Raw genomic sequence first — 24,515 nt, 5'->3', positions numbered from 1 at the left:
AATATGACCACTTGTATTTATGGATCATGTTTCCTTATATATGCTCAAGTAAATATTTATTTTTACTTAAAAGGAGTTGTCTGCTTTTGAAACCTGATTTTCCGATACCCTATTATGTTATTCTGAATTAATAGAGGGGGTGGGGTCCTTCAGTTGGGGTCTCCATTCCATCAATTAGCCAAAGTGAAGAGTGCGTGCATCACATGGAAAGCCTATTAATATCAATGCAAACTGTGAAATGTTAAATTTCCCCCATGGGGGCGCTGTAGAAAATGGAAGAATTCTTACCCCACAGAGCCCCCCCGCCCTGTGATCAGCTTATTTTTTGGGAAAAAGTGGACAACCCATTTATGGCAAGTAATATTTAACATATTAGAGATCAGTTGTTTTTAAAGTGCAGAAAGGGGCACTGTGTGGTTGTTTAATAGATTTCATGATCATGTCTATCAAAGATATAATAAAAAACACATAATGATCACAACCAATGGCCAGATCACATAAGCATGGTTCATGTCATTGATGTACATTATTTTGATAACCCTCATACAGGTCAATATTTAACATCTCTCTGGAAATTGTTTCCAAACTTTAAAGATAAAGCCAAAAGTTTCTGTATTCTATTATTAAAAAACATATATGAATTTACTTTGATGTCTTGTTTAGACCAGAGATGATATAAAATCCTGTCTGATAAAGTAGAGAACTGTAATAGTACAGTACGCGTCAGCAGCGTCTCACTTGTCACATTTATAGCGGGAGATAAACACTAGGATTCCCTCTCTCATTGTTCCAGCTCCCTGCAGGCCAACACAAATGTAAGACTGGGAGGCTGTGAACTCCGGCTTCAGTAAGGATGGGGAACTAGAAATGGTAAGAAGAGGACCAAAGAATGACACAGTAGGTGGTAAGAGAAGGCAGCCGCGAGAAAGTCAACAGCTATAGGAAGATAAATGTGCAGAAGGATAGATTCCCGGACTAGACTGTGCTTCTAAAGAGAAACACACAGAAAACGCACAGAATAAAAGAACAACAGAGTGTGGTGATAAAAGATAGAAGAAAGCTTGTGACATGTTATTTCCAGAAGTCAAGTTCTTTAGTAACTACAGGATTACTTGCAATTTTCTTAAAGTGTACCTCCGCCTTAATCATATTGATTACAACTTATACTACTCAACCCTCGCTATCATCCCTATAAGCCAGCAGCAATATACTTCAATGCCATAAGTTGCAGTGCTTATGTAAACAATGAATCGGATGTGGCGTTCGCAGACGTGCCACAACTCCTTTATTGTGCTGATTCGCAGGGTTCCAACATTGATGACCTATCCTTTAAGGCCCTTTTACACGGGCCAATGATCGGGCAAACGAGCGTTCATAAGAACACTAGTTCCCGAACATTTTCCTGAGTGAACAAGGCAACGATCAGCCAATAAATGAGCAAACACTCGTTCATCGGCTGATCTGCTCGTTTATGCAGCAATAAATATTATCGTTTGTCGGCAACACATCTCCCTGTGTAAACGGAGATGTGCTGATGGCATGATGGAAATGTACGGGGACAAACGATCATAGTAATGATCGCTTGTCCCCATACATAACCAATCATTGCTCCTTGTGAAAGGAACGAGCGCCGATCAACAAGCTGTCTCGTTGATCGTCGCTCGTTTTAACGGCCCATAGTAGCCAGTGTAAAAGGACCTTAAGGAAAGTCCTGAAGAAACCTTTAACCCCTTAACACACCATGACGTGTCGGTACGTCATGGTGCATGGTGTATTACAGCTAACGCACTGGACAATGGCCAGAAACAGTGATTGCGCTGTTCCTGGCCATTTAACCCCTTAAATGCTGTTGTCAATCGCGACCGCAGCATCTGAGGTGTTAAAGAGATGAGGACAGCCCTCTCCGACAGCTCATCGGCCCCCCCGCGAGGTGCCGATGGTTGACATGGCAGGCCTTCGGCAGGACTTAACAGAAGCCTGTAAAAATAACAGGTTCAAGTCCTCTAGGGGGACTAATAAAAAGTGTAAAAAAAAAAAAGTTAAATAAAGTTTTCAGTAGTGAAAAAAAATATAAAAAATATTAAAACTTCAAAACAAACAACCTTTTTCCATGTTTTTCTAAGGTCACGTAAAAAAACAAAATTGGTATCGCTGCGTTTGTAAAAGTTTGAACTATTTCAATATAGCATTATTTAACTCGCACGGTGAACGCCGTAAAAAGAAAAAAATATAAATCGCAGTTTTTTGGTCAATTTAGCGGTACAAAAAATCTAATAAAAAGTGATCAACAAAGTCGTATGTCCCAAAAAATGGTACCAATAAAGACCACAGCTCGCCTCGCAAAAGATAAGCCCTCACACCGCTCAATCAACAAAAAACTAAAAAAGTTATAGCTTACTAAATATGGCAACACAATTTTTTTTTCTTCTAACCTTTTTTTTTCTATGTAAAAGGAGTAAAAAATTAAACAAAACAATATAAATTTGGTATTGCCGTAATCGCATTGACCAGCAGAATAAAATTAGATTGTTGTTTTTACCACACGGTGAAAGACGTAAAAAACCAAACCCAAAAGAAAATGGAGGAATTAGTTTTTTTTCAATTCCACCCCACATAGAATTTTTTTTTCAGTATCCCAGTACATTATCTGGTACTTTAAATTGTTCCAATAGAAACTTGCACAAAAAACAAGCCTTCACACTACTCCATTGACAGAGAAATAAAAAAAAGTTATGGCTCATAGAAGGCGGGGAGTGAAAAATTCAAATAAAAAAATGGCCTGGACTTCAAGGGGTTAATAAGAGGCACAATAATAAATCAGTTAGGCTTCATGTTTGAATACTAAAATTTGGATTAGTTACTCATATTAAGCATCCAGATGTATCACTTTGCGTAAGCTTATACATCAACCTCTAGACTTATATTCATACATTTGAAATACGATCTTTTATTGAAGTGTCTGAAGGTGTGATGCAAGCTCTAGATTTTATATTGGTGTGTGCTTCTGTAGTCCAGGGTCTTACCTAAGAACTGTTGGTGGTGTTGACTTTGAGCAATGACAGTTTGCTCTACTGAGGTACCGGTCTGAGCTCCACTCCCAGCAAATCCATCCCCCACTCCATCCACTTTCTGCATAGGCTTGTACCTATGAAACGGAATGACAAAAACATACTCTGATCCTCGTCCACTTCAAAGCATACAGGGAATATGGAATTTACTTTATGACATCAATATTTCTGCTAGTTAAAAATAGGCAGTACTTTTATCAGAACACTTACATTTTATCTAATTTTATAACTGGGAGTTGTGAATTTATTATATCTTTTATACTTGTATTAACTCATTTTCTGGGTGCAGGCATCTGACTACACATAATAGGTCAGCAAAAAAGTGGAGGGGCTGTGTGTCATTATCTACTAGGGGGGGCTGTGTGTCACTACTAGGAGGGGCTGTGTGTCACTATCTACAAGGAGGGGCTGCGTGTCACTATCTACTAAGGGGGGCTGTGTCACTATCTACTAAGGGGGGCTGTGTGTCACTATCTACTAAGGGGGGTTGTGTGTCACTATCTACAAGGAAGGGCTGTGTGTCACTATCTACAAGGAGGGGCTGTGTGTCACTATCTACAAGGAAGGGCTGTGTGTCACTATCTACTAGGAGGGGCTGTGTGTCACTATCTACTAGGGGGGGGCTGTGTGTCACTATCTACAAGGAGGGGCTGTGTGTCACTATCTACTAAGGGGGGCAGTGTGTCACTATCTACTAAGGGGGGCAGTGTGTCACTATCTACTAGGGGGGGCTGTGTGTCACTATCTACAAGGAGGGGCTGTGTGTCATTATCTACTAGGAGGGGCTGTGTGTCACTATCTACTAAGGGGGGCAGTGTGTCACTATCTACTAAGGGGGGCTGTGTGTCACTATCTACAAGGAGGGGCTGTGTGTCATTATCTACTAGGAGGGGCTGTGTGTCACTATCTACTAGGAGGGGCTGTGTGTCACTATCTACTAGGAGGGGCTGTGTGTCACTATCTCCAAGGGGGCTGTGTGTCACTATGTACTAGGAGGGGCTGTGTGTCACTATCTACTAGGGGGGGCTGTGTGTCACTATCTACTAGGGGGGGCTGTGTGTCATTATCTACTAGGAGGGGCTGTGTGTCACTACTAGGAGGGGCTGTGTGTCACTATGTACTAGGAGGGGCTGTGTGTCACTATCTACTAGGGGGGGCTGTGTGTCACTATCTACTAGGGGGGGCTGTGTGTCACTATCTCCTAGGGGGGCTGTGTGTCACAGTCTACAAGGGGGGCTGTGTGTCACTATCTACTAGGGGGGCTGTGTGTCACTATCTACAAGGGGGCTGTGTGTCACAGTCTACAAGGGGGGCAGTGTGTCACTATCTACTAGGAGGTGCTGTGTGTCACTATCTACTAGGAGGGGCTGTGTGTCACTATCTACTAGAAGGGGCTGTGTGTCACTATCTACTAGGAGGGGCTGTGTGTCACTATCTACTAGGAGGGGCTGTGTGTCACTATCTACTAGAAGGGGCTGTGTGTCACTATCTACAAGGGGGGCTGTGTGTCACTATCTCCAAGGGGGCTGTGTGTTGCATGATCTACAAGGGGGGCTGTGTGTGGCAAGATCTACAAGGGGGGGCGGAGTGTGGCACGATCTACAAGGCGGGCTATGTGTGGTGTTCGGGTTTGAGCACAAGAAACAGCTTCTATGTATTCATGATACATAGAAGCTTTATCTAAAAAAGTAAACATTTTTTAAATAAAATCCAATAACAAAGTTGCACTGAACACCATTGTTCTATTAAAAATATAATTTTTTTCCATAATCGCAACAGCACTTCTCCCTGTTTACACAGATGTGCTGCCAACAATGAGATTTTCTGCTGCATAAACAATACAATCAGCCGATGAACGAGTGTTTGCTCGTCCATCAGCAGATCGTTGATCGTGTTTACACACAGCAATGATCAGGGATGAGCATTCATATGAACGCTCGTTTGCCCCATCATCGGCCCATGTAAAAGGACCTCTAGGCCTCCTTCACATAGATTTTTATCTGGCATTTTAAACTGCATGCTAAAACACCAGCGATTGTTAAAATATTACATTATTTTTTATAGTGTTTGGGTTGGTCTCATACATACAGTTTTTTGAGTCAAACACAGGAGTGAATCCAAAAGACATGAGACATATCAGTATTTTCTTTATATTTTTCCTTCTTTTAGGATCCACTCTTGAATTGGGCACAAAAAACTACATATAAAAACTGCATGTGATTGTAGGCTTAGGATAAGGCCACACAAAGCGGCACGGACCTGCCATGCAGCCAGCAACCGCACTGGCACCATGATCGGCGCGGCTGTCAAATAGCCTGTTAATGGCTGCGCGTTGTTTTGGGTAAAACGGCCCCTTACCGCAAAATTGTGCGGCCATAAATGGTGTATTTTCATTTTCTGTTAATTCAAGCTTTCAAAAAAAATTAATAAATAGAGAAAATCTCTTCACTTACAAAATAGATCCCGTTCACATTACCCTGCGTCATCTGCCCCTCACCTCTTCTCTTTCTGCAGTTACAACAGGATATGCAATGGGCTGCAAAGTGAACTTCGTTTCACTGTGCGCAAATTCCATTAGGAGGACAGAAGTGCGAAGCCGTCTCCAAAATGTGTGTATGTAGTGCATGTACGTATATATGTAGTGCGTGTGCCCATATGTACATAGTAAGTGTGTGTATAATATCTAAGTGCATTTAGGTAGTGGATGTGTGTATGCAGTGCATGTTCATATATATGTAGTGTGTGTGCCCATATGTACATAGTGAGTGTGTGTATAATACCTAAGTGCATTTAGATAGTGGATGTGTGGATGTGTGCATGCCTGTCTTTAGTGAGTGTGTGTTTGTCTGCTTGTATTATTTAGTGACCATATGTGTCTCTCTTGTGTCAATATTATTTTTTATTTTTATGGTTGTATTGTTTAAAGGGGTTGTCAGAAAATGTTTTTAATTGTTTAGCAAATGTAAAATTCAGACACTTAAAATACTTTAATTTTCAAAACTGCACAGTTGTTAAGGAAGGACCAGTGCTGTGTACTTGCCCCCAGGCTAAAATTTGACAGCCAGCCCCTGGGCAGTGGTGTGGAGGTGAAGCATTGTCTTCCATTTTTCTCAGGATTTTAGTGTCGAGACACCAGTACGTTTATGACATGAAATTCCCTAAAAGTCTATAGCGGAAAACCTCTTTAAGTTGCTCATCCAAGTCCCACAAGATAAATCAGCTAAACTACACTCATTCTATAACATTCAATAAACTTTTCATCAAGATAAAACTAAGTATAGTAAATCCATTGGTATATATGGTAGACAGAACACTGCCAACACAAACCTTTGTTTCTGCTGCATGGGTTGTTGTCGCATAGCCATATATTGCATGTCCTCTTGTAATCTATTAAGAGGGGAATCTGGCTTGACACGAATTCCATAGTAGTGGTATTTTGAGTTACCCCTTTGGAAAGAAATTAGTACAAAATAAGCAAACAGGTATGGAATAAAAGTGACATTAATTATATTCATTCTATGTTTTTTCACTAATTCTAATTCCAAAACTGGGTAGTTACTGGAAAGTACTGGACATTCGAAAACAACTTTTACTTTCTATGTGTGCAAGGGACAGGGGGTCTTGCCATACAATAAAAATGTTGGTATTTGCTCCATCATAGGATCAGAACAACGAAAAAAATGTAAGTGCCGGATGCGTCGCATGTCGGACACAATGGCAGAACCCATTGACTTTAATGGGTTCTGCTGGGTTTCTGTCATGGTGTCCGTCGTTTTATTTTGGACCAGATCAGCCAAGCAGCCTCTCCGACGCAGATGTGAACAGAGACTAAAACTGTTAGTAGGTTGATGCGAAATGACTTTACACTTCTCCTAGTGTACCACCTGCTGGTAATAACAGTTAAATGTTACTCCTGTAAGGAAAGTCTCTATTCCTGCATCTAGCTCTGACCCTGGAGGAATAGATTGATCAGATGCCCTGATAAAACAACTTGCCACCAGATCCAATCACTTTCCTTGTTTCCTCCCTCCATAGTGTTTCCATGCAATATGAGAATTTCATCGGGAGATTATTAAATTTACTTGATGCTGTATGGACCTCACTATTTTTGGTGTAGCATAACAGGACATTATCAATTAGCTATGTGAAGAAAGATGAAGTATGACATAAATGGCTATATAATGTATTACACATAATTCTAATTATACAGAGAATGAGTAGGAGAAATTCTCATAATCTTCTAACAAATACTGACTGTCAGCATGAAAGCCTATTAAATAAGCAACTTAATTATAATTACCCGAGCCAGGTGTTGTATTTATGTCATAAGAATATGGGTAATATATCTTATTAGAAATAAATCACACCAGCACTGATATATACTGTTACATAAGGCAGTTTCTAGACGGTTTACAATCTTCTTACAAGTAATCTGCCATTTATATAAAGCAAATGATAAGTTATAGGTATCTTAACCTGTTTACAAACTAAATATCTCAATTTATAATTGTGCAAAACTAAAAATAATCCTAAGGAATCAAATCAGTAAATAAAGTAATACATCAAATGCTATCTCATGTTTCCCAGATGTATTAATCTGCATAAAAAGGAGGATTCCAGAAAATCAAGAGATTCACACGCGGTCACTAAACTCATAGAAACATATTCAGTAGAAGGATAGAAATCAGAAGTTCAGTTGTTATAGATTCTTCCAATGTATCTAGCAACTATTCTATTTTTGTAAGGCACAAACTACATGGCAACATTACATGGCTAGGTGATGCCAGTAAGTACAGCCTGTGACAACTAAGACCACTGACGTGCCGTAAAACTGCAGCCAGTCATCGCTGGCAGAATGTAAACAAAGACCGGCGGGGGATATGTGTGGATCGCCAGGGGATTAAAGAGGTAAGTAGTGGCTTTTCTTTAGTTATTTTTAAGCATTTGCAGATCTTTTTTTAAAAAAATTTCAAGAACTGAAATACCCCTTAAATTGTTTCAATCTGGTTCCTCAAATGCAAGTTTCCAAGACGCTCTGTACACTATTATAGGTCCTTCACACCACAGGAAACAGCATGGTTGCATGTTACTGAATTGTTTAGGAGAACATGCAAAAACAATGCCCCGTTCTTTGGCATCACTCAATGCTCTGCAGCTAATGGCTCAAGTTGCCCTCACAGACTTTCTGCTCTGCCAACCCCTGCAGGCATTCTGCACATAATACTGTTAATACTGAGAGCTCTCTGCTCACTTCTAGAAAATTCACTTAATTTTCTGGTTCAAATGCAGTAGAAAGAGGTAAAATAGAGGAGTTTAAAATGGAGAAAAGATCTCTCAGTATTACCAATATTATGTGCAGAGTGCCTGCATGGTGTAGGCAGAGCAGGAAGTCTGTGAGGTGCAGCTTAAGGCAATAACTGCAGAGCACTAACTGATGTCAGAGACGGGGGCGTTGTTTTGGCAACTCTGTACAACCCGGTCATATGCAGCCATTTTATTGTTTCCTGTGGTGTTAAGGAGTGTACAGAACACATTGGAAACTAAAATTTGGGAGACCATAGTGAAATAATTAACTGCTTTGGTATGTTAAATGACCCAAGTAGGTCCATTTTACTAATTATGAAAAGGTTACCCGCAGTTTTACTTTAAAAAGACTTATAGTGAATGCCTAAAAATTGAGTCTTAAAAAGACTGTACACATTTTATCATCACGTTGTTTTTAGGTCCAAAATTATTTGACGATTAAATACTTAACCCTTGGTCATGCGTGACTTAACTGTATTTCCAGCCGCAAAGGGGGAGTTTGAAGCAGGCTCACGTGCTGAGCCCACTCCATACTCAGCGGGTGTCGGTTGTATGTTACAGACAACACTTCACTGCATTGTTTAACCACTTACACCTCGGTCAATAGCGACCCCTTATTAGAAAAAGTGGGGGTCCCCTCTGTCAGCCCATCAACCCTATTACATTGCGTTCATGGGGTGCCCACGGTTGTCAGAGCCAGAACTTAATAGGAGCCGGTAAAAAATGAGGGTGCAGTGCAATACATAGGTATTGCAGTGTATTGTACCAGCGATCAAATCACTTGTTAAGTCCCCTGGGGGGCAAAAAAAAAAACCCTGAAAAAATAAAAGTTATGTCAAGTTTTTTTCAATAAACAAAAAAAAAAATCATGTTCAAGGGTGGACATTCACTTTAAAGAGGGCAAATCAATTATGACTTGATCAGTGTCCATTCTGGACTATAATTTATACTGTAAATCTTTTCTATTGTTAGATCCTTTGTCATTTTTATAAAAGCTATATAAAGTTATATAGAGCTATTTATATGTTCCCCAAACACGCACGCATGCACGCGCGTGCACCCCCCCCATACCAGTGTAATATGCCATGTCACTATGATGGGTGTACCACCACCCAAAATTCTGCTTAATATTTAAATATTATTGTATTGTGTTAGATATTACACATCACATTTCTTTTAATTTCTAAAATTTAGATTTCTAAATGTGATTTATATAAATATATAAAGATATATACACACACACACACACACACACACACACACAACTGTAATTCATCTGTAATTTGTGGCGCTTGTCAATTTCCAAAAAGAAGCTGTTAGCTATTGAATATTTAACACTAAGTAAAAGTCTGCTGTTTTTTTTCATACTAACCTGGTTCCCAGTCTTCTTGTTCGGAGTCCCATGAATATAGAGCGGATAAGTTTTCCAAAGGATGCAGCATTGACTGGATCTAGTTTGTGCTCCTGACAGTGTCTAAGGTAATGATTGTATAGGGTACTTCTTGGGAGACTAACTCCTTCAGCTGTCTCGTAGTTATCCAACAGCCACTGGAGCTAGAAAAGAAAGTCATACTCGTCTTTAGTATGCACATATTCCTGAGAGTGATCACTAGGCCATCAGACACATTTGGCTAAAATCTGGTCTACTTACTTATTAAAGTTACTTATATTTCAAGGCACATATTCAATGCAAACTATTGCTGTGAAAAGCACACTCTTAATAAGACATAATATAACTACTTAATAAACCTAACTAACAGAGTACTAATATGAGTAATAAAAGGGCTAATATAGTAGCACTTAAACGTTTTCGCTATTATACAACTCCAGCCTTTGCATTAAAATTATACTAGAAAGTGCAATTGAATTCATTTAAAAACAGCTGGAGATCGGCAATTTAATCTCTTTGCTCCAGTTATCAGGCAGCGCTTCCAATCTCCCCTAGTAGGCATTCGTTTTATAATTGTACACACTAGAGAACTGCTTGTATTTGCAATTGTTGTATTGGTAACATTTTAGTTGTTTTGAGTTTTGTTTTTATGTATTTGTTTTCTTTTTTCTTCTTGCATTTACAAAATAATGTGAGAATGAAAACAATCTAAAGAAAACAGTGTCTATTATAAAATACAGTAACCAACAAAAAAATGTATGGTCACGTCTTAAAATAGTTATGCTCTGTTAGTTAAAGGGGTTACCTGGAAAGATAAAATTAATGTCCTATCCTCAGTATGGGCCATAAATATCTGATCGGTGGGGGTCCGACTCTCGACACCCCGCTGATCAGCTGTTTGAAGAGGCTGCAGCATTACTTGAACGAGAGAAAGCTGTAATACTGTGAACCGCCGCTGCAAGTGTGTAGTCGTATGGAACAGTGAAAGGAATGAAGGTGTAGCGGTGCACTCACAAGCGCCGCAAGCCCTTCAAACAGCTGACTGGCAGGGGGTAGGCCATCAATTTTATCTCTACGGATAACCCCTTAAGTTTGCTAATTTAAAGGGTCTTACAACAAAAGGAAAGCTCCCTGAAACTTACACGAAGTAAAAGATAATAAACTTTGTAATCTATTTAACTTTGAAATTCTTATCCGGTCCTCCATTGTCAGCCTTTGTCAGTCCTTGCTGCCATGGTGTTTTGCTCCTGACACAATGACATGTCATCCTTAAAAATGTCACTTCCAATTGCTACTGCAGGTCATAACATTTCTTTAGCAGAAACGTCACCATCAGCAAGCAGATATTGGCTGCCTTGGTTATGTGATGTCATTATGGATGACATGTCATTGTACCACAACCTAAACACTGAAGAAGTGGGGGGAGGGAGGGGGTAGAGAGCAAAATTTCCAAGGCAAGTATACTAGTAAGTTTATTATACTCTAATTTTAGTTAGCTTCATGGAGACACCTTTTAGTGTGGATTTACACATCGCGTACTTGTTCACTCACAGTTTATACAGCAGATTTTCCTCTGCTGATTTTTCATTTTAATGCAATAAGTAAAATCTGCGGATAAATTCTGCACCAAAATCAATAATAAAATCTGCATGTACACATTGAATTTTTAGGCCCATTTCACAGCGATGAGTGAACTTTAAATGCACTGGTATGCCTGTGTGCCAACCCACAGCTCAATTCAGTAGGCACTGGAGGGAGGGAGAACATATTTAAAAAACATGTATTTGAAAAGCCCTCTTATACTTCAAAAATAAGAGGGCTAAATAAAAAATAAGATTTATTCTGGAGAACCCTTTTAATGTTGGATATCTTATCATATATCACATCATAATGCTAAATTATAGTAGCAACATAAAAATACACTTTGCACAAATATTATTTGTAGATTCATGCAATGCTGCCTGTGCTTAATACTGAAGAAATGAAGCTTACATGCGTTGGTTCTAAACCAGTCTGTATACTGTGTTATAGTTTTACAAACAAACATCAGTACTGCTTTAAGAAGTGTACGCTACAAACTAAAAAAAAATAACAAATATGTATTAATGGTTTCCAACGACTTTCAACTACACGCCTACACACAAAGTAAAAACTCCTACTCTACTAAATATACACATTTTCTTATGTATTTGCAATAAACTATATTTACACTGACCCAATGTTCCAAGGAGAGAGCATCATAAGAGGCTGTGGGTGGATGATAGCAAGTGATAAGCAAAAGATAATTTGTACATTTCGTTTTTTTTAAAGTCTGGACATTTGGTAAAGACAATTTTAATCAAATAAGACTAAAAGAGAAAATAAAGTTTACAATTCAGGTTTAGAGAAAAACAGGCGGAGTAAATACATAGTGGTTTGTGACATTGGCTGAATGATATCTTAATATTTATATATTATATATTGCAGTGGAATAAAGACTTCATCCTTTATCCAAGGGAGGTACTAGTCCTTCCCAGGTTCACCTTAGAGCACGTTCATTTATTACAATTTGACTAGTGTACTACGAAGGTTAAAAGTTCCCCCACCACATACATGTGTCCAATTTGGATGAGATATGGCCTCTTAAACGGATTGGTTAGAACATTGAATGCTTACCGCTTACAGCATAACCCAGCGGGAGAATGATCAGTTGTCTTCTCCTGACTACGTTGTCAATGTCCAACATGTTTCCTACTGATCTCGTGAATATACAGAGAATAATATTTAAATGGGGGAATAATTTAAAAAAGAATGTCCGAAATTCTATGCCGTTTCATTTCATGATAAATCTTTTTTAGTGGTTTAAGCTTTGTTTTTCCGATACAAAGCTCCAAATTTCCTGAATTGACATAGTATTAAAGGCAATACTATAATTTAAAATGGTTCTCCAGCCACGGGACCAGTTTTCATACTGATCACATATCCACCAGATAGGTCATCAGTATATGATCGGTGGGCACCCCGCAGCGATCAGCTGCTCTGGCTGCCTCCGGGCAACGGATGTCTGTGCTGGAAGCAGATGGCTCTGGTCACAGTATAGCCCCAGAGCTCCAGTACTGTAGCTCTGCATCTATTCAAGTGAATAGGAGCAGAGCTGCAGCACGGCCGCTATGAAGTGCGAAGCCATTCACTTCCGGCACCGAACACTGCATACTATGTATATCATGCAGAGCAGGAAGGCAGCCAGAGCAGCTGATAGGTGCAGGTTACAGGTTTCAGACCCGCACCGATCATATATTGATGACTTATCCTGTGGATAGATCATCAATATGAAAAACGGTCCCATGGACAGACAACCCCTTTAACTCAATAATAAAACAATATGTAATAAGCTCCCTCTAGTGGTTAATGCAGGCCAGAATTTTATAATTTTACTCTGTAACACAGAAACTGAGCTCCGACCACTATAAAAATATATTTAGAAATGAATTTTGGACTTAAAAAAATGATAGTTTAAAAAGGACGTTAATTTTAAGAACAACAATTCAATAACTAGGAGTACACGTATCGTCTTTTTTTTTTTTTTTTTAATCCATGTGTGTTACATTCTGTAGCCCTTTAACCATGTGCTATTGATTTCTGTACTTAAGCTGGGCATATTTCCAAATAATTATTTTTTATTTACGCTGAAAATTTAAAATTACAATATTGTGTTGGTTACCAAATCACACCCTGAACAAAATTTCCAAAAGGAGTAATAAAGGCAATTCCATACTATATAACTATAAGGAGAAAAGAGTGTCTATCAAAAAAGGTGGGGACAAAATCCTGTCTGAATGCTGAAGGGAAATCAATTATAAATATATAAGAAATAATATCGTCCCTCAGAGTTATTCTCCAGCTAGGGAACTGCTCTGGTCCCAGGTGTACAGAACTGGAGCACAAAAGAATAGAATATCAGGATCAAAGAGTCTTGGCTCTTGCATTTAGATTTCGTGTTTTCTACAGGAAAAACACAATGCAGGTTAGGCTTGATATTAATATGGCAAAGAGCTTTTCTTGGGTGAAGGACAGAACTCAGAGTATGTTTTTCACTACTCATTGGTATTCTTCTTGCTGAAACATGCGGGACTGAATTATTATAAAAGGTTGCCAGCATGGCTTCTTTAGAATAAAGACTTTTGAAATCACTGAATATAACAAGTGTTTAGGGACCAGTATAACAAATGTTCTCATTGGTTCTAATAAAGTTTACATCAAATACAGGGAACTTGCTATTATGCATAGTCAATTGAGTGAGGGGTATATAGGTTATTTAAAGGGGTTTTCCCACAAACACATGTATCAACCATACACAGGCTAAAGAATACATGTGTGATCGCTGTGGGTCTGACCGCTAAGACCCCCAGCGATGAGGAAAACGGGAGACCAAAAGTCCCCCGAAATGCTCCATGAGAATGGAGTGCTGGTGCGCATGCACAACAATACTTTTCATTGATTATATTGATTATATTGCCTTGAAATATAAGTAACTTTAATAATTGATTTCTGTGAGTCTTCAGGGACCGCTGTCTCTTGCAGCTTCATAGAAATTAATAAAGCGCTAGTTGAGCATGCGCACTCGCGCTCCATTCTCATGGAGAATACCCGATTCTGTGGATAGGGGAAACGTGTTTGTGGGAAAAAGGGAAGCTCAAGCTTAAAGTAAAGATCTAGAATTTTACAGTACTATGAGCCGAACTAGAGGCAGAAAACTGAGTCAATAGCAATGGACTCAAAATTTGTGTTTTCTCTCACCTAGGTGCATACAAAAAGTGCCACACAAATAGTTTAAGGAGGCATTCTGTGCCCTGGCTTAAACCCAAGCTTCTGCTAAAGTTCTAAAATGAACAGCTTTAAAAAAAATAGGAAGTTAAAGGGTTGCTTGGTAGTGAGTTACCTAATGGCCATAAACACACAATTCAGCCTGGAAGGTTCTATAAGGGCACAGCATCCAAAAAATATTTGAGAAAATTCCTTGTATTAAAGGGGAATTCCCATCTTGGACAATTATGGCATATCCACATGATATGCCATAAATATCTGATAGATGCAGGTCCAACCTCTGGGACCTGCATCTATTTCTATAACGGCGTTCGCTGACCCCATCCTATCTCCCAGAAACTCAGTGGCCGGAGCCCTGCGACAGCGGCAGAATGTAGGATGGGTCAGGGGCCCTGTTCTAGAGATAGGTACAGGTCCCAGAGGTGGATAGCCATAAATTTCGGAGATGGGACTACCCTATTCATTTCTAGTCTGAAGGCCCAGGCAATAATAGAAGTAAAATCCACTCCTTAATGGGGTCCTGTGCCATGGGTTATTAAGTTACTCAGTCTATGATCTGAATGCGGTGGTGACTGGTCGCCTATGTGGAAGTGGCATAATTTAGCCCCATGGAATTTACCACCGCCTTACCAACCATAAGACCAAGTGGTTGTACCAATTTTTTACCAATGGCCTGCAACATCACTGATATGAATCGATACTATACTTGAATTTAACCGAAAGGGCTAGAAGCGGTTCCTATGTAAATCTAAGGAACCAATACTTTACCATAGCACTGTATTATTATACAGAAACAATAGAAGCAGCCAATTCTTTTCTATAAATTATAGAAACTTTGACATATATATTTATAAGTTATTAATAGCTTCTGAAGAGTCATCTCTAGTCTGTGTATCTTGTTGATATGTTCATATGGCTCTATACACCCTTGAAAACCCATGCACAATCCTAGACTAATAAATTGCTTTCAGAATGAAAACTGTTACATGCCGAGCAAAAGATGCTGTAAATTGTAATTAAAATATTAACGTAATATGAATAATAATCCTGAAGGCAAAATATTTTTAATGCACGAGAATTAATGTTTACAAAAACAGAAATGTTTCTGTCACCTCTGAGTGCTTTAGAAATGACACATAACATTTCTCAAGGCTTGTCGGAATTATATAAGCATTTAAATTCACTTTTCAGCATGTGTATTGTTCTTTCAGCACACGATGGAAAAAATATCAACCATTTGAACTATTAACCCACGTCTATGGTTAGCAGACTATTATTTATTATGGATCGTAAAAGCAAAATTCTCTGACCTTTTAATGTCGTCCGTGTTAATTAGACTATACATACATTTTATAAGGTGAACAGTGCCTTGACTACCCCCAAAAGCAGGCTTGAAAGACAAAGATTCCCTATTTACAAAGAATGGATTATATCCTATTCCTAATTAGTCATTATTAATGAGCTGCAGTACATTCATGACAGGTTCTGTTCTTGTTAAAATTCCCAGCATGAAGGCTTGTATACTGCATAAAACAAATAAAAATGGAATAAAAACCGCCGAAAACTTCCAATATTATGTATCACATGAATACGACCAGCTTTTCTTCACCTAGTTTACAAAGAACCAGGTTTTAACCATGTCAAATGTTCATGATAATTATATTAAATGTAATTTATATATTTTGAGATAGCTGTAGACTTAAAATATGGACGGCCGCATATATGAGAAATAGTGTAGTCAAAAATTGCCCATAGCAACCAAATTCCAACTTTTAGTCCCAGTATAGTTTTAATATAAAAAGCATGATCTGTTTGATTGATATGGGCAGCATTTTCACTTTAGAACCGCTCTAGTCTTCGTAATGGCAGATATCGTGGTTATTATGAGTTTTAAGGTACACTATAAAGCACCCAAAATTTATTTACTCCAATTTCTATCAATAACAAGTTACATTTAGTTATATAAAAAAGTATGTTTTTTCGCAATAATTTTATTTAAAAGCGTAACTCCAATGACATTGCCTAAAAATATTTTAGCTGAATAGAGCCTTTCACTACAATTCCAGCTACGTCCTAGCCCGAGAACCAGCAATTATAATTTTCAGACAGTAAGGCCTCATGCACACGGCCGTGCCCGTAATCACCAAAAGATAGGACATGTCCTATCATTTGCGGTACACTTCTACGGCGCAGACACCTATCCGTAGCGATACGGAAAGGTGTCCACGGCCCATAGAAGCAAATGGGTCTGTAATTGCGGACAATATTACGGTCCGCAATTACAGAGAATTTTTACGGTCGTGTGCATGGGGCCTTAATATAAAATCTTCTCTTGCTGCTTCATGAAATGGGCGGACACCTCCGGATTGTGACATCAGCTAAGGTAATTGAAGCCAGAGCTTGTGCCCTTATATCCCAGGATGCTTTGCTTTTAACTCACGCACGAGCAAATCAGCTCAGCCAATCAGGTCACAGAATCTCCTGCTGCAATCTCTCCCCGGCATACAGAATCTCCTGCTGCAATCTCTCCCCGGCATATAGTATCTATACAGACATCTTCTACAAGGCAAAAGTAAAGACAGACAAGTGCTGCTATCACTGGATCCCTGCATCATGCTAATATATAGCATGATGCTATATATTAGTGTAACGTCTATGGCCACGGTCTGTCGTTCTAAGTTACCCCTTGACGACCGCGGCCATGGACGTCCTGCTGCTGTGCTGCGTCGTCCCCCTGTGAGGCGCCGGAACTCACTTCCGGGTATCGAGCCTGTCTCTTAAAGGGCCAGCGCGCGCACCTGAAAATCATCATCAACTCATGAATTCCTGGACTATAAGAGAGTCACCGCCCTTCTTATCCTCGTCTGATCATTGTTGTTGTTTCCCTTAGTCTGTCTTGCAAATGGTCTCCTAAGTGTTTTCCAGCTTCCTAGTGCTTCCCGTACCTGTATCCTGTATCCTGTGCTATCAGTACCATCCTGGTCTACTGCCGTGCTGAGCTGTTGTCGTGTTTTGCTGCATCTCTACGCCTGTTCTACTGCAGCACGCCTGATGTCTACCTGCTGCCTGGTCCCGGCCGAGCCTGCCTTGCTGCTGTCTACATTGCCTCAGGTACCCTTTTCTGGACTATAGACTCTGTACCATACCTGTTTGTCCAGCTGCCATACCGCTACGCGGTACGGCTCAGTGGGTCCACAACCGGCTTCGTGACAGTACGCTCAGGCCATGGACTCCGCTGGTCAATTTAAGGGCATGTCACCCTCCCAAGCCATGCAGGCGGACCTGCAGGATCTCCGAACAAGACAGGATCAACTTCTTGTGGCAGTGGACTCCATGGCGCAGAAGCTAGGGGCGCTAGCTGCTTCCATTCCTGCCTCTATACAAGCTCCTCCGACATCCTCTGCTACATCCCCTGGCGGTTCCGGTACGGATTCCTGGTTCTCGTTGCCATTACCTTCTCGGTTCCATGGAGACGCAAGTACGTGCAGGGGATTTCTGAACCAATGCTATATCCATTTTTTCCTGCACGCCCGAGCATTTCCGTCGGACGGAACCAAGATCGCCTTCATCCTGTCTCTACTTGCTGGCAAGGCCCTGGCGTGGGCGAACCCACTCTGGGTACGAAAGGGACCCGAGACTTCCAGTGGTTTGTGCGGTTGTTCCGTACTGTTTTTGAGGAGCCAGGACGTGTCTCATCGGCAGCCACGGCTATCTTCAACCTTCGCCAAGAGGACACCTCCGTGGGTGAATACACCATCCAGTTCCGGACCCTGGCAGGAGAGCTGTCCTGGAACAATGAGGCCTTGGTGGCATCCTTCTGGCATGGCCTGTCGCCCAGGATAAAGGACGAACTTGCTGCCGGAGACCTACCACCTGCCTTGGACGACCTGATTCTGCTGGCTACTCGGGTAGATATAAGGCTCAGGGAGAGGTCTCATGACGTGAAACAGGAGAGACGGCTTCCTAGATTGGCACCCAACCTCCAACAACCCCTCTTGCCTTCATCTACTGCTAGGTATATATAGAGGAAGGACCCTTGTAGTTGGTGGGCATATGTTTACATATAGCATATGTTTACAGTAGCCCCGATACCCCTGAAGACGCTACATCGTAGCGAAACATGTCGGGGGGGCTTCCTTCCTTGTTTTAAATACTTGTCCTGCTGACTCCTCTAATCTAATTGTGGGCTGAGTGCGACGTGCTGCAGCCGTTGACTCCAGGCTCCTTATACTCTGCACTGTGCCGATTTGTAGTCAGCATTGGACCTTGTTTTAACATCTATGTAGTTTGTTCTTGTTGCATAAACCTAATAAATATTTTTTATTTTCTATTTTCAATCTTGTGAGTTGGAAAACAGGGCTTCTTTTGCCGGCAGGCAAACCAAATTTTTTCATCTACTGCTACGCCCGAGGTGCCGAAGCAGGTGGATCGCCTAAAATTGTCTGTACAAGAGAAACAGCGCAGGCGCACCTCTGGACTCTGTCTGTATTGCGGCCTCGCTGGCCATGTCGTGCGTCTGTGTCCACAGAAACCAAAAAACCCCAACGTCTAGGTTTGGTTGGAGTGACAACCCTGGGCGCTACTGCATTTAATCGTGAACTCTCTTCCAAACTGTTTATTGCCGTGACCATCGTCGCTGGTGAGAGGCTCCATCCGGTTTCTGCCTACCTGGGAGTCTGGCTCTGTAGCTAATTTCATCTGTCAAGACCTTGTGCATCTTCTCCAGTTGCCCACTGTCCGCCTGGGAAGGCCGTTGATCGTTGCCTCGGTAGATGAACTGCCTTTGCCTGACCCAGTTTCTTTTGTGACCAAGTCATTGAGACTTCAAGTGGGAGCTCTTCACACTGAGCTCATCTCCCTGTTTGTTCTGCCTAAGGCCATCAACCCCGTGCTGCTAGGTTTGCCTTGGCTCCGTTTGCATGCCCCAGTCCTGGATTGGAACTCCGGAGAGGTTCTCCAGTGGGGTCCCAAGTGTCTCGACCGCTGTCTGGGACATATCCATGCACCGCAGCCTTCTCCGCATCAGTCATTGGCAGGGTTGCCTCCTTGTTTCTCTCAGTTCGCTGATGTCTTCGACAAGAAGGAAGCAGAGACCTTGCCGCCTCATCGTGCATATGATTGTCAGATCGACTTGGTTCCTGATTCATCCCCTCCTCGCTGTAGAGTATACCCTCTCTCCCTGACAGAGACTTAGTCTATGTCGATCTACATTAAGGAGAATCTGGAGAGGGACTTCATCCGTAAATCCTCATCCCCGGCCGGAGCCGGGTTCTTCTTTGTCAAGAAGACGGATGGATCCCTCTGTCCCTGCATTGACTACTGAGGCCTCAATCGGATCACGGGGAAGAACAAGTACCCTTTGCTTTAAATTTTGGAACTGTTCGTTCGCATACGGGGAAAACATTTTTTTTTAAACTGGACTTGCGGGGGGCCTACAACCTGATTCGGATTTGTCAGGGTGACGAGTGGAAGACCGCATTTAATACTCGTGATGGGCACTATGAATACCTAGTGATGCCCTTCGGCCTGTGTAACGCCCCCCGCGGTGTTTCAAGAATTTGTCAATGACATTTTTCATGATCTCCTCTATATCTGTGTTGTGGTGTATCTCGATGACATTTAGTTTTTTTCCCCAGATCCAGTAACTCATCAGAGTAATGTCCGCCAGGTGTTGCTTCGTTTACGGGAGAATCATCTTCACGCCAAGCTGGAGAAGTGCATGTTTGAAAAGAGATCTCTTCCCTTCCTGGGCTAGATCATCTCCGATGAGGGCCTCAAGATGCACCCAGAGAAGGTAAAGGCTGTCCTGGAGTGGCCACGCCCCAAGGCTTAAGGGCCATACAATGCTTCCTGGGATTTTCCAACTTCTACCGGGTGTTCATCCCCAACTTCTACCGGGTGTTCATCCCCAACTTCTCGTCATTGACAGCTCCCATCTCTTCCCTCACAAAAAAGGGTATGAATGCCAAAGTGTGGACTCCGGAGGCTGAAGCCGCATTTGAGACCTTGAAAAAAGCCTTCACGTCAGCCTCTATTCTTCACCACCCTGATGTGTCCCTACAGTTTTCTTTAGAGGCGGACGCTTCCTCTGTTGTTGCTGGCGCACTTTTGTTCCAGAAAGGTTCTAAAGGCAAGACTGTGGTATGTGGCTACTATTCCAAACATTTTTCTTCCGCAGAGCACAACTACTCAATTGGGGATCGGGATTTACTAGCCATCAAGCTGGCCCTGCAGGAGTGAAGACACCTACTGGAAGGCGCAGTCCACCCTATCCTGGTCTTCACGGATCACAAGAATCGGACCTATTTACAGACGGCTCAACCGTTAAATCCTCGTCAAGCCAGGTGGTCATTAATCTTTGCTCGGTTCCGGTTCGAACTCCACTACGACCTGCCGACAAGAATGTGAGGGCCAATGCCTTGTCTAGGTCATTCGAAACAGAGGACACTATGGAGTCCCCACAGAATATTATTGATCCTCCCTGCATCTTCTCGGTGAACCCTCTGCAGGTAAGAGACATTCCTCCAGGAAGAACTTTTGTACGTCTGGCAGACAGAGGAAGAATCCTTCGCAGGGGTCACAGCTCCAAGCTGGCAGGTCACGCGGGTACTCGTAAGACCCAAGACCTAATTGCCCGTCAGTTCTGGTGGCCCACGCTGCCCAAAGACGTCATGGACTTCGTCTCCTCATGTACGATATGCGCAGCAAATAAAGTTGCCCACTCCAGACCAGCTGGTCTGCTCCAACCACTGCCTGTGCCCGATGCGCCCTGGCAGCATGTTGCAATGGACTTTGTCACGGACCTCCCTCTCTCTGCGGGTTGCAGTGTGATCTGGGTGGTGGTGGATCGATTCTCTAAAATGGCTCATTTTGTTCCCCTGACTGGCCTGCTTTCTGCTGCTCGACTGGCTGACCTCTTCATACAACACATCTTCCGTCTGCACGTCTTGCCCCTGCATATTGTTTCGGATCGAGGGGTCCAGTTCACTTCAAAATTTTGGAGAGCACTCTCAGGTCTACTTGGTGTAAAGTTGGACTTCTCTTCGACCTATCATCCCCAGTCCAATGGACAAGTCGAGAGGATTAACCAAATTATGGAGAACTATCTGCAGCACTTTGTTTCCAGACGACATGATGACTGGCTGCAGCTGCTCCCGTGGACAGAATTCTCCTATAATAACCATACTAGTGAGTCCACCACCTCCAGCCCGTTTTCATAGTCTACGGCAAACATCCTCGAATACCTCTTCCTGTCTCTACTATGTCCCAGGTGCCTGCAGCTGACTCGACCTTCAGGGACTTTCTGCAAATATGGCAACAGACCCGATCTTCTATTCTGCTAGCGGTGGATCGCATGAAGAAGAAAGCAGATACTAGAAGACAGGATCCTCCTCAGTTTCTTCCAGGTACGAGGGTCTGGTTGTCCTCAAAGAATATCCGGCTGAGGGTGCCATCCTGCAAATTTGCTCCTAGGTTCATCGGACCCTTCGAGATCCTGCTACAAATTAACCTGGTGTCTTATGAGCTGCGGCTGCCTCCTACACTCAAGATCCCTAACTCCTTCCATGTATCCTTGCTGAAGCCTGTGGTCCTGAACCGCTACTCTAGGACTCCTAGTTCCGCAGTGGCTGCTGGCGGTTCATCTGGGACTTTTGAGGTAAGGGAGATTCTAGCCACCAAGAAGGTGGGAGGAAGGACATTTTATTTGGTGGATTGGATGGGATTCGGCCCAGAAGAGAAGTCTTGGGAGCCAGATGAGAACATCGATGCCCCTGTCCTCATAAGAAAGTTTCTCTCACGTTCTGGTCCCAAGAAGAGGGGGCGTAAGAGGGGGGATACTGTAACGTCTGTGGCCACGGTCTGTCGTTCTAACTTACCCCTCGACGACAGCGACCATGGACGTCCTGCTGCTGTGCTGCATCGTCCCCTTGTGAGGCGCCGGCACTCACTTCCGGGTATTGAGCCTGCCTCCCGGATGAAAATAATCATCATCAACTCATGAATTCCTGGACTATAGGAGGGTCACCGCCCTTCTTATCCTCGCCTGAGTGTTGTTGTTTTTGTTTCCCTTAGTCTGTCTTGCAAATGGTCTCCTAAGTGTCTTCCAGCTTCCCAGTGTTCCCCGTACCTGTATCCTGTTTCCCGTGCTATCAGTACCACCCTGGTCTATTGCCGTGCTGAGATGTTGTCATGTTTTGCTGCATCTCTACGCCTGTTCTACTGCACCACACCTGACGTCTACCTGCTGCCTGCTCCCAGCCGAGCCTGTCTACATTGCCTCAGGTACCCTTTTCTGGACTATAGACTCTGTACCATACCTGTTTGGCCAGCTGCCATCCCGCTACGTGGTACGGCCCATTTTGTCCACACCCCGCTTCGTGACAATTATCATCATTCTAATATATAGCATGATGCTATATATTAGCATTGGTGTGTGTGTGTGTGCAGGGCCGACATCAGGAATTTCAGGGCCCCCTAAAGCTAAATTTTCTGGGCCCCCCTACCGTGGCACCGCCTGTTAACAGTACTCCGTCCAGCACTATATCATGGTACCCAGGGCCGCCATCAGGGGGGTATTAGGGGTACTGATGTGAGAGGCCCGGCCAAACCTAATTGAAAGGGGGACCAGGCAAACTGCCGCGACTTGCCTTTGGTAGAAAAAAAACAGGCCCCTGCAATGGGGCCCGTTTTTTTCACCAAAAGAATGTCGTGAGCTGCGGGCCCCCCTTTCAATTAGGTTTGGCTGGGCCTCTCACATCAGTACCCCTAATACCCCCCCTGATGGCGGCCCTGGGTAGCATGGGGGTCGTCATGGGGGCCGTCAAACACCGCCGCACACGCAAACTCCCGCGACCGCCTGGAACCGCGCACCGAATTTTGAGGCAGATTTTGACCTGCCCACACTATCTTGCCGTGTTTTTTGCCCGCGGCGATTGAGGACAGCAGACAAAAAACGCAGCGAAAAATGCATTTTCTGCCTCCCATTGATTTCGATGGGAGGTCAGAGGGGGAACCGCGGCAAGAATGGACGTGCTGCTTTTCCTTTTTTCCGCGACTGGCTCCCATTGATTTCAGATTAAATCAATGGGAGGCAGTTTTGGAAGTTGTTTGGTGCCGATTCTGACGCAGTGTCCGAGTCAATATAAAGGCCCAAAAACTCTGTGAACTGGGCCTTATTGTTAGGGCTTATTCAGACGAACGTGGAATACATCCGTGCAACGCGCATGATTTTCAGGCGCCTCGCACGGACCTATGTTACTCTATGGGGCCGTGCAGACTGTCAGTGATTTTCATACAGAATGTGTCCGCTGCGTAAAACTCACGACATGTCCTATATTTGTGCATTGTTTGCACATCACGCACCCATTGAAGTCAATGGGTGCGTGAAAATCCCGCCCAGCACTTCCGCAGCAGTATAAACTATGAATGAAAACAGAAAAGCACCACGTGCTACAAACATACAAACAGAGTGTCATAATGATGGCGGCTGCGCGAAAATCACGCAGCAGCGCATCATACGCTGCTGCCACACGGAGCTGTTATGGACCTTTTGCATGCGCAAACCGCCACATTTTTTGCGCGCAAAAAGCACACGCTCGTGTAAATCCGGCCTTGGGGTAGGAACACACTAAGCATGAACACTGCGGATTTTATGCAACACATTTTATTGCGGAAAATCCGCAGCGTATTACAGTCGCAGCCGAGTGGATGAGATCTGAACAAATGTCACCCATACGCTGCAAAAAAAAATGGACCTGCAGTGTGGCTTTTTAAGCCACAGCATGTCAATGTATTCTGTGGAATCGCCGCTCCTCTGTTGCGGAAATGCTGCGGTTCTGCCGCAAAAATCACAAATGAGAAAAAAAAAGGCACTTTTTTACATTTATAAAAAAGTTTAGACTTACCCCGGCCGTAGTCCTGGTGACGCGATCCTCTATTCTTAGCGCAGC

The 24,515-nt window shown here is 42.7% G+C and overlaps 1 protein-coding gene across 4 annotated transcripts in view; it reads right to left on the bottom strand.

The window, feature by feature from the left end:
• RFX3 (regulatory factor X3) overlaps positions 1-24,515 on the bottom strand; it is a 258,195-nt gene that overhangs the window by 45,539 nt on the left and 188,141 nt on the right. For all 4 annotated transcript variants that reach the window (XM_075827557.1, XM_075827576.1, XM_075827566.1 and 1 more), the window contains 3 exons: positions 9,745-9,926; positions 6,396-6,515; positions 3,024-3,145 (listed from right to left, as the gene is read on the bottom strand). In XM_075827557.1, the coding sequence (XP_075683672.1) occupies positions 3,024-3,145; positions 6,396-6,515; positions 9,745-9,926 (424 nt within the window). The remainder of the gene's footprint in view (positions 1-3,023; positions 3,146-6,395; positions 6,516-9,744; positions 9,927-24,515) is intronic.

This window comes from Rhinoderma darwinii, chromosome 1 (assembly GCF_050947455.1).
Source record: "Rhinoderma darwinii isolate aRhiDar2 chromosome 1, aRhiDar2.hap1, whole genome shotgun sequence".
Classification (NCBI taxonomy): domain Eukaryota; kingdom Metazoa; phylum Chordata; class Amphibia; order Anura; family Rhinodermatidae; genus Rhinoderma; species Rhinoderma darwinii.
The sequence above is the reverse complement of the archived record's forward strand: the minus strand, read 5'-3'. Positions and strand labels throughout refer to the sequence as shown.